Source organism: Mixophyes fleayi, chromosome 7 (assembly GCF_038048845.1).
Source record: "Mixophyes fleayi isolate aMixFle1 chromosome 7, aMixFle1.hap1, whole genome shotgun sequence".
NCBI lineage: Eukaryota > Metazoa > Chordata > Amphibia > Anura > Limnodynastidae > Mixophyes > Mixophyes fleayi.
In genome coordinates, this window is record NC_134408.1 from 142,896,219 (window position 1) to 142,910,694 (window position 14,476).

Here is a 14,476-nt window from a genome sequence, read left to right on the forward strand (position 1 = left end):
TACGGGGGAAGCCATGATTTATAAGAAAGATAATTCAGTGTAGGGAGAGCATTGCTGAGGGTAGTTTATTAAGCACAAGGTGGTTTTAAAGAAGTTTTATAAAATGTTTTACGTAGTTATAGTTTTAAGTTGTTTTTCCATTCCTCTGAACTTTTTGTTGTTTAAAACTCTATGATCTAGAACTTTACTGCTTGGTACCTTTTTATAAAACAAGAAGCATCGTTTACCTCCCAGGTGCTGCCTTGTCCTATTATTAAATGTGCAGAATAAGCGATTTGTGCTCCCTTGTTTATTGCTTTTCTTTATTTTAAAGCCCGCTGGGCTTCTCCGGAGCTATATTCTGTTCCATTCCCCGAGACATTTGTGGCTGTATTACCGGGGAGGGCTTCCGCTTTATATTGAGAAATCATAATAGCTGCAGAGGCGACCGGGGGGATACTGCTGGTAGAAAGAGAGATGACAGGAGTTTCATGCCCAGGAGATGCGGTGGTATTTTGAGAAGTGCGAGGTGACATGTGCTGTGTGTGACCCACCTGCTGAAAATAGTATTACGGCTTCTGGGGGGGGCTCTTTGTGTTTTCCAATCCTGCTACACAAATCCGTCTCTCTGGTTGTGGATATACAATAACGTGACTCTGTTCTACAGCCAGGTCCCGGTGTTTGTGCAAGTGCATCAGAAATGGAGGAAACTCTACGTGGGCGAGTGCCAAGGGCCGGGAGTGCGGACAGATTTCGAGATGGTCCATTTGCGAAAAGTGCCGAATCAGTACACGCATTTATCAGGACTCCTGGACATCTTCAAATCAAAAATTGTATGTACACAGCTGATTACCTATCAAAACATGGCACCTTCCCAGGTTGGGGTAAATGTATGCCCATTGTTATAGGTATTAAAATAGTCATATATCCCGTATTAAATATAAGTTTTAATAAATTACTTTATTACCACCCAATAACAGCATTTTTGGGGGGTCTCTAATTGAAAGCCGCAGAGACAAATTTTCCTCCATCCGATGACCCTACTAAATACAGCGTAGGGTGAAGGTCCCAGAGAAAAGACCCCCACTAGTGTAATACTATTAAGTGGGTTCAGTAAATTTCATATTTCAAGTGGAGAACTCTTTAACTCCTTTGTTGCCAAGTCAATATGAAGAAATTTGTCCGACTGTTTCAGCTGCTTCAAATGACACTATACTATACTGACTTCTGTTTACTGAAACCTATTGTTTATGTTTTTAACAAGGGAATATTGCATTTTTTCTTTGAAGGTGTGTATTATGTCAGAAGTGATTAAGAGCCCATTAATAAAATAGAAGTTGATCTGGAAAGATGATGAATATCACAGTAGACTCAGACAGATTTAACACCCTTCCCCCATTACCCGAATCTGAGAGATGTAGGGATAACGAGCAGACTGGAGACCATCCACGGCTCATTAATAGGGCTCTGTTATTGACTGAGTCCGCCAGCAGGGGGAGCCGCTGTGCGAGCTGGTTGGTCCGATTTCATTTATAGGAATAACTCGAAAAATAGAAAAGTAGATGCTGCTCCATTGGCAAGCAATGAATAACAATCAAAGGGTTAAAAAAACATAAATTGGACAAAGACGAAAAGGAAAAGAAAAAACATAGTGTGTATCCGTGGTTTATGATAAAAACATACGTTTATTGCACTTGCATAAACATCTAAAAGTATCAAATAAATATCCAAATAAACGTCCCATACACAGTATAATGAGATTCGTATCAGATGTAATATAGTAGATAACGTCAAATGTGAAAACAGCTCCTCTCCAGAAAAGAGACTGTCACACTCCGATCACTTTGGACTCTAAAAAACACTGATTGGGAACTGGTATCTTCCCCTTCCATGAACTGGCGCGTTTCAACTCAATACGAATCTCTCTCAAGACTTTGACCTTGAGCACAGATACACACTATGTTTTTCTTTTCCTACTCTTCTCATATGTGGAATTGAGCCCAATTAATATGCACCTATAGCGGATGATCACATGAACAAAGCGTCAGCTGAAGGGTCATACATACGTGCTTTTGAGGAAAGAGTAGATTACTTCATTCGTACGGAGCGCCACCTATAATTATCTTTGGAGAACTTGTATCTACTGAGACTTTAAGAACTTAATACATGGTTTCATGAGTAGTATTTGGAACTACAGGACTGAGATTTATTCTCTGTCCAATTTATGTGTTTTTAACCATTTGAATGTTATTCATAGCTTGCCAATGGAACAACGCCTACTTTTCTATTTTTTGAGTGATCTGTATTAGTATGTGGGAGGTGAAACCACTTGGATTACACTGCTGCTTTTTCTCCATTTGCGCCTATATATTCCTATTTCCTTTCAGTTATAGGGATGGCAGCCGTTGGGTGGAGCCTTTCTTATTTTCTATGGCAGATTATGAAACTACATAGCACATTACTTACATAAGATCACATCACATGGAGATAGATGACCACGTGCTAAAGAAAAGCAAAAAAAAACCAACAGCTTAGATTTCTATCCATGGCTGCACTTACAAGAGCTTGTCATTTTTTACACTACTAGAATGCTGATCAATCTGTCTCCTCGTTTGCTTAAAATACCATTGTCTGTTGGGAAACTGACGTCCTTACGGATATCTGAGTAATGTCGTCTCCTCTATTTGTAGGGCTGCCCACTTACTGCGCTGCCCCCCATCAACATCGCCATCCGCTTCACGTACATCCTGCAGGACTGTCAGCAGTACTTCTGGCCTCAGCAGCCACCAGGTGAGTTATGTGACCGATCTATGGTCAGTCCTTAGTAGATCAATTGTGTGTATTTATGTCCGGCAGATCGATTGCATATTACTCTCATTTATCTTAGCTTTAGGCGTTATCAATACATTAATACACAAGTAACGTATTTGTGTTTATATAAATAAATATGTTTGTCTCTCTCTCCCCCTCTCTTCCTCCCCTTCTCCCCCTCTCTTCCTCCCCTTCTCCCTCTCTCTTCCTCCCCTTCTCCCTCTCTCTCCCCCTCCCCCCCTTTTTATCTCTCTCTCCCCTTTTCTCCCCCTCTTCCTCTCTCTCTCCTTTCTCTCTCTCTCCCCCCTCTCTCTCCTTTCTCTCTCTCTCCCCCCTCTCTCTCCTTTCTCTCTCTCTCCCCCCCCTCTCTCTCCTTTCTCTCTCTCTCCCCCCCCTCTCTCTCCTTTCTCTCTCTCTCCCCCCCCTCTCTCGCCCTTTCTCTCTCTCTCTCGCCCTTTCTCTCTCTCTCTCGCCCTTTCTCTCTCTCTCTCGTCCTCTCTCTCTCTCTCGCCCTCTCTCTCTCTCTCGCCCTCTCTCTCTCTCTCGCCCTCTCTCTCTCTCTCTTTCGCCCTCTCTCTCTCTCTTTCGCCCTCTCTCTCTCTCTTTCGCCCTCTCTCTCTCTCTTTCGCCCTCTCTCTCTTTCGCCCTCTCTCTCTTTCGCCCTCTCTCTCTTTCGCCCTCTCTCTCTCTCGCGCCTCTCTCTCGCCCTCTCTCTCGCCCTCTCTCTCGCCCTCTCTCTCGCCCTCTCTCTCGCCCTCTCTCTCGCCCTCTCTCTCGCCCTCTCGCTTTCTCGCCCTCTTCGCTTTCTCGCCCTCTCGCTTTCTCGCCCTCTCGCTTTCTCGCCCTCTCGCTTTCTCGCCCTCTCGCTTTCTCGCCCTCTCGCTTTCCTCGCCCTCTTCGCTTTCTCGCCCTCTCTCTCTTTCTCGCCCTCTCTCTCTTTCTCGCCCTCTCTCTCTTTCTCGCCCTCTCTCTCTTTCTCGCCCTCTCTCTCTTTCTCGCCCTCTCTCTCTTTCTCGCCCTCTCTCTCTTTCTCGCCCTCTCTCTCTTTCTCGCCCTCTCTCTCTTTCTCGCCCTCTCTCTCTTTCTCGCCCTCTCTCTCTTTCTCGCCCTCTCTCTCTTTCTCGCCCTCTCGCCCTCTCTCTCTTTCTCGCCCTCTCGCCCTCTCTCTCTTTCTCGCCCTCTCGCCCTCTCTCTCTTTCTCGCCCTCTCTCTCTTTCTCGCCCTCTCGCCCTCTCTCTCTTTCTCGCCCTCTCTCTCTTTCTCGCCCTCTCTCTCTTTCTCGCCCTCTCTCTCTTTCTCGCCCTCTCTCTCTTTCTCGCCCTCTCTCTCTTTCTCGCCCTCTCTCTCTTTTTCGCCCTCTCTCTCTTTCTCGCCCTCTCTCTCTTTCTCGCCCTCTCTCTCTTTCTCGCCCTCTCTCTCTTTCTCGCCCTCTCTCTCTTTCTCGCCCTCTCTCTCTTTTTCGCCCTCTCTCTCTTTCTCGCCCTCTCTCTCTTTCTCGCCCTCTCTCTCTTTCTCGCCCTCTCCCTCTCTCTCTCGCCCTCTCTCTCTTTCTCGCCCTCTCCCTCTCTCTCTCGCCCTCTCCCTCTCTCTCTCGCCCTCTCCCTCTCTCTCTCGCCCTCTCCCTCTCTCTCTCGCCCTCTCCCTCTCTCTCTCGCCCTCTCCCTCTCTCTCTCGCCCTCTCCCTCTCTCTCGCCCTCTCCCTCTCTCTCGCCCTCTCCCTCTCTCTCTCGCCCTCTCCCTCTCTCTCTCGCCCTCTCACTCTCTCTCCCCCCCCCTCTCTCCCCCCCTCTCTCCCCCCCTCTCTCCCCCCCTCTCTCTCTCCCCCCCTCTCTCTCTCGCCCTCTCACTCTCTCTCCCCTCTCTCTCCCCCCCTCTCTCTCTCCCCCCCTCTCTCTCTCCCCCCCTCTCTCTCTCCCCCCCTCTCTCTCTCCCCCCCTCTCTCTCTCCCCCCCCTCTCTCTCTCCCCCCCTCTCTCTCCCCCCTCTCTCTCTCTATACATATATAAATATATACTGTGCACACACACACATACGTAATCTAGACTGTATATTTGGATGTTAGTCTCTACAATGATTATTGACAGTAGAACGGGATTTGATGTATCTGCAATCTAAATTTTTCTAGTTAGTTAGTAATGCTGGTCACACGCTGCAATATAACAGGAGATAACGATCAATTGGCCCCAAAACGACGCTGATATATGAACCGGATCCTGTTGTAATCGATAGGTTCATTATTGAGCATGATCTCTAATTGCAGTTGGAAGGGGCCACTAATGTGTAGCGTGTTCGGTCGTCTTCAGGCTGCAGTGACCGGCCCCAGGGATGCCGACGAGCAGCTGGATCTCGCTCAACGTACCACCCTTACAAATTGGGCGGTCGTTACTGAACGTGGGTCTCCAGCTTTACTTAGTTTTCAACAAGTAGGCCGGGCAGGGCTGACTGAGTATCACACTCATAATACACTGGCATTTCTCAGGATTCTGTAAAGGAAGAATAAGTAGTTGATTACATACATAACACTGAGCATTTCAGGTGTTCTAAAACAGACGATTCCATTAATTAGATGGGTGATTACAGAGCACCAACCTCTGCTACTGAAGGGGACGGCTTGGTGGTGAGGGTGGAGATAGTGGTGTCTGTTAGTGGACATATGGTTTAATTTATCAAGTGGATTTTTATGTCGTGTTTGTTGTAAGTCTGTTAAATGCATCTGAGAACTGAATGGTGCATACCAAGAACGTATTACTAATAGATCTAATACTGTTGCTGAAAACATGGCCGAGTATTGGCATGACTTCTCGATGTTTCCCTCTGGTTACAAACACATTAATCATACTCTGTAGAACTGCATTAAACCTTGGCAAAATTATATCTGGTAACATCATATTTGGGAGATCTAAGCTGTAACATTTTGGGATCATTTTCTGGGGCTAATCACATTATAAATTTGGGACAAATTCCAGTAAAGTGTATTTTTAGTTGATTTTATTTTTTGTTATTATTTGATTTCCATAAAATAAATCAATTTTAACCAACAAGCTGTAAATGAAAGTAAAATCTATTCTTAATTCCCCCCCCCTCACCAACAATATAAAATGTGCCCAGACTAAGAGATTAAAAAAAAAAAAAAAAGCCTATGAAGCCATTGCAGCACAGAATTGCAAAAATTGTTCACGTCCTAATGGTGCTAAATATCTCCGGCCATGAAGGAGTTAATCAGGTGCAAACAGCAAATTGTTTTCATTTTTTTATTTTAAAGTATTTTTGCGACGGTTGCCCTTTTTAAGTCCTTTTAATAAGCAATTACCAAACAGCAATTTCATTTTTAAAAAGGTTTATTAAGACAAAGCTGCACAAATAGTAATAGCAATTAGGCAGTAATAGGCTATATAGATGAGTGACTCCACGCTGAGTCTGCTTACCTCTGGGACGTAAACAGGTTTTCTTGAGTCTTGTCTTTCCACACGCGACTCCCAAAGTCTAAGGGGCGGTGTGTCGCTCGTATGCGTTGAACGCGGGTGTTCTATCTAGAATAGCGATCATGTGACACCTTCTAAGGGCTCTAACCTACACAGGGCAATATCTTCATTGTAATGTCACCCCACTAGACGATAGCAGACTGTCCTGCCCCTTTAACTAATTATACTCAGTGACCGGTTATCTGGTGAAACGGTGACTTAACGTCCCAGAATAAATCTTTATCAGTCTGAATGTAACTGTTTGTACGATGGTTTTGTGGCAGAACCAGGGACATGTTTTTCACTTTTTTCATTCTTTAAAATGTTGTGTCCAGGGGAGACCTTTAGGAGTCTGGAGGCTCAAGAAGGTCGTCTGTTGTTGTTTTTATTATTTGATCCAGGGCAAACTGAACCTAAGAGACCGAAGGAGCAATTACTATTAGATCCATATTAGCATGGGTCTATTGGTAATTGCTTGCATGGGATAGCTGATTCAGCCGTATGAAGCAATGTTCAGGATCTACCGCTGAGACGGAAGTTCCCGAGGACACGTTGGGACATAGCGGACGATGTGACTCATGCAATGAGCGTTGGCTTTGAACACTGTATACAGATCATGTGACCAAGAACTAGTCAGTTTAGTCATTGATGGTCCCAGTTAGGAAACTGGATCATGATTCTCCTTCTCCATTGTGGCATTTTTGAATGTCAGTTTACAGTCTGGCTCCAAAAGATGTTTAGAAACAGCATAATGTGGGAAGGAGCCAGCTAATATATTTACATGTTCCTGTCATTGCCCGTTGGCTGTTTTTCTTACTATATATCAAGAACCTTCTAAAAGTGAGGCCAAACGAAGTATCTATACAGTGAAATCAAGGCCTCTTGCTACTTACAAATCATGTAGCCAAGAATTCTACTAACATTACATATCGTCTGACTACACTGCTGCACTTACAGGTTTATTGTTTAAATTCTCCATTGATCTGTTAAATGTGTACTAGACCATATATTCTGTATTCATCAACATTTATTTATATAGCGCCAGCAAATTCCGTAGCGCTTACAATTACAATTTCTGTATCTGTAATAGACATCGATGCTCTTGTTGGAGGAGAAGTTGGGGGACTGGAGTTTGGAAAACTTCCCTTTGGTGCCTGTGAGGACCCGATAAGGTTGGCAAAATCAGGGTTCTGTTTTATAACTAATTCAGTATTATTATTTATGATTTGATAATAGATTCATTCTGGGTCTTCACTGTTGATTTTGTCCAGTGTTTCTCCTTGCTCCACCCCTGTGTGTGTAACTTTCATTTTAATATGGTTTATTTCTGTAATTTTGTCTTGTACCTTTCTGTAACTCGTGTGTTACCTCTGTACACTGTGTGTTACCTCTGTTACCTCTCTCCTCCACTCTTATCACCTCTTCCCACTCCAGAATCCAAGACTTTTCCAGTGCAGCCCCCCTTCTCTGGAACGACCTCCCTCGTTCCATCCGTCTCTCTCCTACTCTGTGCTCCTTCAAACGTGCACTCAAAACTCACCTCTTCCTCAAAGCCTAGCAACCATCTACTTAACCCCCATCTCCTCCCTTTAGCTCGTCCTCCCTTCTCTCCTCTTGCCTCAACTGGCTCCTCTTGTGCCTGGTCTGTTTACCCTCCCTTAGGATGTAAGCTCGTATGAGCAGGGCCCCCTCCCCTCCTGTCTCCATATCTGTTCTTCCGCTCCGTCTTTACTGCATATGACTGGCCGGAGTTTCTGAAGTATTGGTACTTTTTGTTGATTGTTCTGTATGGTTTCACCCTGTATAGTCTACTGTTAGTACTGTGTGCGGTGCTGCGGATACCTTGTGGCGTCTAACAAATAAATGATAATAATAATAATAATACACCAATAAAAAGACCAATCCCACACTCCATAGCTAACCACTTTGAGGAATATTCTGCCTCTTTATACAATTGAAGACTATGAATCACTGACCCTATGAAACTCAAGGACAACATGCAGAGCTTGTAACACTGTCCCAAAGACGTTACCTGCATATAGATATATCTGCTGAAGATATCTCTCAAGCAATTCAGGAACTTAAAAGCACTCGGCATCAGGTCCAGATGACCTCAGAGCTCCCTATTACCAAATATTTGTTGAAGCTCTTTTCCCCCATGCTTGTCATGTTCTTCAACTTCATCTTACGGGGCTCAAAAATATGACGAGACCACCACCCAGACAGAGATATCAGTAATTACTAAACTGGATGGAGAACCTTATGCTTTTAGCAACCGTAGACCCATCGCACTGTTTAACATGGACCTAAGGTTATTTGCAAAAACCCTGAAGAATAGACTCGGCTCAGTCATTTCTTCCTTGGTGCATCCTGAACCAGTGGCCTTTATACCCAAACACCGAGCTTTAAGCTGGGTACACACTACAGAATTTTCTACCAACTTTTTATGCCGATCGATTTTACATGCGATCAATGTTCCGATCGCTCGGTCCATGGACTGCATACACACTAGCCTTGTTTAGGATGATAAAGGGAAGAGCGAACGTCCCTTTAGCGACTTTTTACAGCCATGTTGTCGTGAGCAATGACTGTAATTTCACACTCACAGTTGTGGATCAGTCGGAAGTTTATACACACTACACAGCGGAAACGGGATTGGGACGAAAATATTAAATGGTACGACCAACCAAATGAGGCGACAATCGTCCATTTGGGCAGACTTTCGACCATCGTGTCACAGCACACACTGACCCGACTTTTCAATGAGCGGTCGTATGTTGGCTGATTGAGCCGATTATTGGACGAAAACCGCGTAGTGTGTACCCAGCTTTAGAGAACACCAGGAGGACCATCGACTTCATCTATGCCATCAATAAACAAGCTTTACCTGCCCTGGTGATGACCTTAGACGCAGATAAGGCCTTTATACAACAAACACTAACCGCCATGTGAATTAAGGGTAACTTCCTCAGTTATAATGTCCTTTTGCCTCAGTATTGGTTAATGACTGCACCTCATCCACTTGCCAGATGTGTAATGCATCAGGCACTGATGCTCTCTTCATTTAGCTTCAGGAATGCAGAATAATTCTAATATCTCAGGAATACAAGTTGGTCATCGAGATCATAAACTGTTCCTTTTAAGCGGATGATGTACTATTAATTCTTTCTAAACCCCAATGCTTTGCTCCCCAACCTCCTTCAGGAGCTTCAGACATACAGTGAAATGTCTAACATTAAAATAAATGTTGATAAATTTGAAGTTCTGGACCAGCCTGGCCAACCTGTGGCTCTCTAGGTATTTTGAAACTACAAGCCCCATCATGCTTTGCAGTTAACTAGTTTGTAGGACATGCTGGGAGTTGTAGTTTCTCATCATCTGGAGAGCCACAGGTTGACCAGGCCTGTTCTAGACCTCATTATCCCGGAAACATTTAAACACGACTGAGGGTGTCAGTCTCATATAATAAAGCACGTGGGGCCTGATTCATTAAGGATCTTAAATGAAGAGGTATCTTATTTCAGTCTCCTGGACAAAACCATGTTACAATGCAAGGGGTGCAAATTAGTTTTCTGTTTTGCACATAAGTTAAATACTTACTGTTTTTTTATGTAGCACACAAATATCAACTTTAAATTTCAGTGTACAAATAAGCTATCAAGTATTTCTGTGCTACAGGAAAACACAGTCAATATTTAACTTATGTGCAAAACAGAATACACTACATGAGAGCTACTGCTTATATGCAAACAGAGATACAGTGAAACAATGCAGGTGGTATAGCTTGCTTCTATTGGTCCAGGCATCAGGAGGGTCCAGGGGGTTACACATCATAGGCTGATTCAATCTAAGGAATCCAAAGGTGGGGGTCATCTCTCCAGGGGATGAGCTCTGTTCTTCCCGCCACACTCCAATTACAATCAGTCTATTAGCATTTGACAGTTAATATCATATTAAAGGTTTATTCCCTGACATCAATAACTAGAGTATGCAATGTGCGATCTCTTCACCGAATTCACCGAACAGCTGCTGATGTAAAGGGGATTAATATGATATTAGACATGACACATTTCTTTTAACCTGAACCATATGTATCACTAATATGCATATAACTTATAATATTACACATAAACACTACTATATTTCGACATAAATAACTATGTGTTGCAACTACCATTAATGTGTACTATTTACAAATGTGTGTGTTAATGCGAATGTATGTAAAAGCGTAAATATTGTTGTTGCCACGTGTTGCAGCTGCGTACGCCCTTCCACGCCGTAGCGTGTGCCATACGCATCTTTTCAGACAAAGACAACCAAGTTTGCTCGATTTTAATTGAAATGACTTTATCCAATTTACTGACTTCGACACCCTCCACTTCCTCTGCACACAACAAACTACTAATTTATCTCTATGGAGCGCCCCAGCTCAGCCCAGATTCTTATGTATCAATCTGCATCTTGAATGCATAAATTTCTGTGAAACAGATACTGTAATGTTTATCATAAATGTTTTGGAGAGGAAATCTTATGTCATTGGGTAATCGTACAATAAACCCAACTGATTTGCATCGTATTCCGGGACTGTCCGGTGTTCCAGCAGTTACATTATACTGCTGTCTGCAGACGACATGTAATCCACCTGTGCTTCAGACTTTACCTATTCCGGAAGCAGAATTCTGCAATTTAATGACTGCTATTCTAAAACTATAAATGTTGCTGTGTAATGGCTCATTTGTGCTCATTCAGTGTAATCATGCAATGTAAGTGCACCATTTGGCCGCTTCCATAGAACACTGACCTTTTAAAGGCTAAATTGCACATTTCAGTCACCAGATGAAATGACATGCTAGACACTGTAAATTGTGCAGCTTACAGGTGGGTTTCCCACTCAGGATGACAGGTTATGAGTTCGGCATAAATAGCTTGGAGGCTTGGGGGAAAAAAATTATATAAATGCCTGAGCTTCAGATATGAAGGGTTTTTACAAATAGCTGCAATGCTCCTTATTTGTTCATCTATGAACTAAACTCCGTATCCACCCACGTTTTACTGTCTAGTAATGTGCATCTTACTGACACTGCTGCTAGCTAAACCTCAACCTTTTCTTTTTCGGTACCCCCTTGGGTCTGTAAACATTGACCATAATCTGCCTCGGGTCTGTAAACTTTTACCAAGTACCTCCTTGGGTCTGTACACGTTGCCCAAGTTCTGCCTTGGGTCTGTAAACGTTGCCCAAGTTCTGCCTTGGGTCTGTAAACGTTGCCCAAGCTCCGCCTTGGGTCTGTAAACGTTGACCAAATTCCGCCTTGGGTCTGTAAAAGTTGCCCAAGTTCCGCCTTGGGTCTGTAAACGTTGCCCAAGTTCCGCCTTGTGTCTATAAACATTGCCCAAGTTCCGCCTTGGGTCTGCAAACGTTGCCCAAGTTCCGCCTTGGGTCTGCAAACGTTGCCCAAGTTCAGCCTTGGGTCTGCAAACGTTGCCCAAGTTCAGCCTTGGGTCTGCAAACGTTGCCCAAGCTCCGCCTTGGGTCTGTAAAAGTTGCCCAAGTTCCGCCTTGTGTCTGTAAAAGTTGCCCAAGTTCCGCCTTGTGTCTATAAACGTTGCCCAAGTTCCGCCTTGGGTCTGCAAACGTTGCCCAAGTTCCGCCTTGGGTCTGCAAACGTTGCCCAAGTTCAGCCTTGGGTCTGTAAACGTTGCCCAAGCTCCGCCTTGGGTCTGTAAACGTTGCCCAAGCTCCGCCTTGGGTCTGTAAAAGTTGCCCAAGCTCCGCCTTGGGTCTGCAAACGTTGCCCAAGCTCCGCCTTGGGTCTGTAAAAGTTGCCCAAGTTCCGCCTCGGGTCTGTAAACGTTGCCCAAGTTCCGCCTCGGGTCTGCAAACGTTGCCCAAGCTCCGCCTTGGGTCTGTAAACGTTGCCCAAGCTCCGCCTTGGGTCTGTAAACGTTGCCCAAGCTCCGTCTTGGGTCTGCAAACGTTGCCCAAGCTCCGCCTTGGGTCTGTAAAAGTTGCCCAAGTTCCGCCATGGGTCTGTAAACGTTGCCCAAGTTCCGCCTTGGGTCTGTAAACGTTGCCCAAGTTCCGCCTTGGGTCTGTAAACGTTGCCCAAGTTCCGCCTCGGGTTTGTAAACGTTGCCCAAGTTCCGCCTCGGGTCTGTAAACGTTGCCCAAGTTCCGCCTCGGGTCTGTAAACGTTGCCCAAGTTCCGCCTCGGGTCTGTAAACGTTGCCCAAGTTCCGCCTCGGGTCTGTAAACGTTGCCCAAGTTCCGCCTCGGGTCTGTAAACGTTGCCCAAGTTCCGCCTTGGGTCTGTAAACGTTGACAGAGTTCCACCAAGTGTCTACAAATGTTATTAATGTAATTGTTTACCAAATACCCTTTTGTGTCTGTAAAGTGTCCCGTTTTCTCGTTATATGTATACAAGCGAACTCTGTATCTCTGTTAATGGTTACCAAGTCACCACTTGTTCCTGTAAACATTTGCCAATTACCCTTTTTGTGTCTGTAAATATTACCAAGTGTCTCCTCACCTCCTTTAATGTTTATCAAAAACATTCTCATCTCTGTCAGTAGAAACCAAATACCCTTTCTGATTTTATTTGTATATATTGGGGCTCATCTAGAGTTGGATGTATGTCAGTTTTGTTTGCGTAAGATCTCCGTGCCATGCATGCTCACAAAAGATGCCCATCTAGATTTAGGCAGCCTAGACCTTGTAGAGTGAGGGCCTGTTCATGTGATTACAGCATTATTTACATGCAGGTGCCCCCAGTTGGAGGGGTATCTCCTATGTGTACTGGAGGATCTGCTACAATGCTCAGTGATAATGATAATAATGATATCAGCAGCACTACCTACATTGGCCCCCAATGCTTAAATCATTGACGTAGCAGCTATATTATAGCAAATCCTTGCTTTCTATTTGCATTACTTAATTGACATTTCCATTTGGGCTACTGCAGGAAAGAAGATCCCCATTTGATTTTCATATTGGAGAGCAACAGATGTGGAAGTGTTTGCATTTAATTACATTTTATATGACAAATGCACTTTTGCATTTATAAATAACTGTGAAGACAATATTCAATGTTTTCCCCACTCCCATTGTCAGACATATTTGGGGTAGGAGAGTCTAAAGCTTGGCCGTTTCTTGTTTGCATAGACTAACGCATTATCTTGTCTTTTAGTGAACTTCACTTGGCAACAACCTGGCCCTACCTGACAGAAGGCATTATTGTGGACAATGATGTGTATTCGTAAGTAAATCTACATTTATTTAAAAAAAATGTATATGCTGCTTATAAGGTGTGTTTTATATTTATATATTTGTAAACATTCAATAAAATCTACTTATGGGTAGAAATTATTTAGCATAAGAAACCTTATTTATCGTTTTTTATTTATTGGGGAGCAGCCTATTAATTTGTTAGGAACTAGTGTCATCACTGGGGCATGAAGCGGAGACGGCTACTTTGGGAGCTTAACCAATATTTCTCAAACTGCAGCCTATTCATACTAGGAACCAGTTACATCACTGAGAATGCAGCCTATCCAGTCACTAGGAACCAGTTACATCACTGAGAATGCAGCCTATCCAGTCACAAGGAACCAGTTACATCACTGAGAATGTAGCCTATCCAGTCATTAGGACACAGTGACATCACTGAGAATGCAGCCTATCCATTCACTAGGATCCAGTGACATCACTGAGAGTGCAGCCTCTCCATTTACTAGGAACCAGTGACATCACTGAGAATGCAGCCTCTCCATTCACTAGGACCCAGTGACATCACTGAGAATACAGCCTATCCATTCACTTAGACCCAGTGACATCACTGAGAATACAGCCTATCCATTCACTAGGATCCAGTGACATAACTGAGAATGTAGCCTATCCATTCACTAGGACTCAGTGATATCACTGAGAATGCAGCCTATCCATTCCCCAGGACCCAGTGACATCACTGAGAATACAGCCTATCCATTCACTAGGAACCAGTTGATCCAGTATTCGTGAGAATGCGTCCTGGTAATTGATTTAGAACTAGTGATATCACAGATGCACTGTGGGGCCGATTCATTTCTCCATGGTGTTCCTCCACAATGGTCGCAATGCCACATCAGGATTTCTCTTTCCACTGCGTAGAGGTGCCCATGGAAACTTCTCAACAATACTTTAGTTTTACACAGTAAGGAGATATCTTCAAATCAGTATTTTATTTGGTGTTT

General features: G+C 44.1%; 2 protein-coding genes across 2 annotated transcripts in view; one reads left to right on the forward strand and one right to left on the reverse strand.

Moving 5' to 3' along the window:
- R3HDM1 (R3H domain containing 1) overlaps positions 1-14,476 on the reverse strand; it is a 255,260-nt gene that overhangs the window by 13,023 nt on the left and 227,761 nt on the right.
- The window catches only part of RAB3GAP1 (RAB3 GTPase activating protein catalytic subunit 1), a 60,508-nt gene continuing 46,513 nt past the window's right edge, over positions 482-14,476 (forward strand). The window contains 5 exon segments of the mRNA XM_075180565.1: positions 482-489; positions 647-812; positions 2,670-2,769; positions 7,341-7,422; positions 13,435-13,503. Coding sequence (XP_075036666.1) covers positions 482-489; positions 647-812; positions 2,670-2,769; positions 7,341-7,422; positions 13,435-13,503 — 425 coding nt within the window.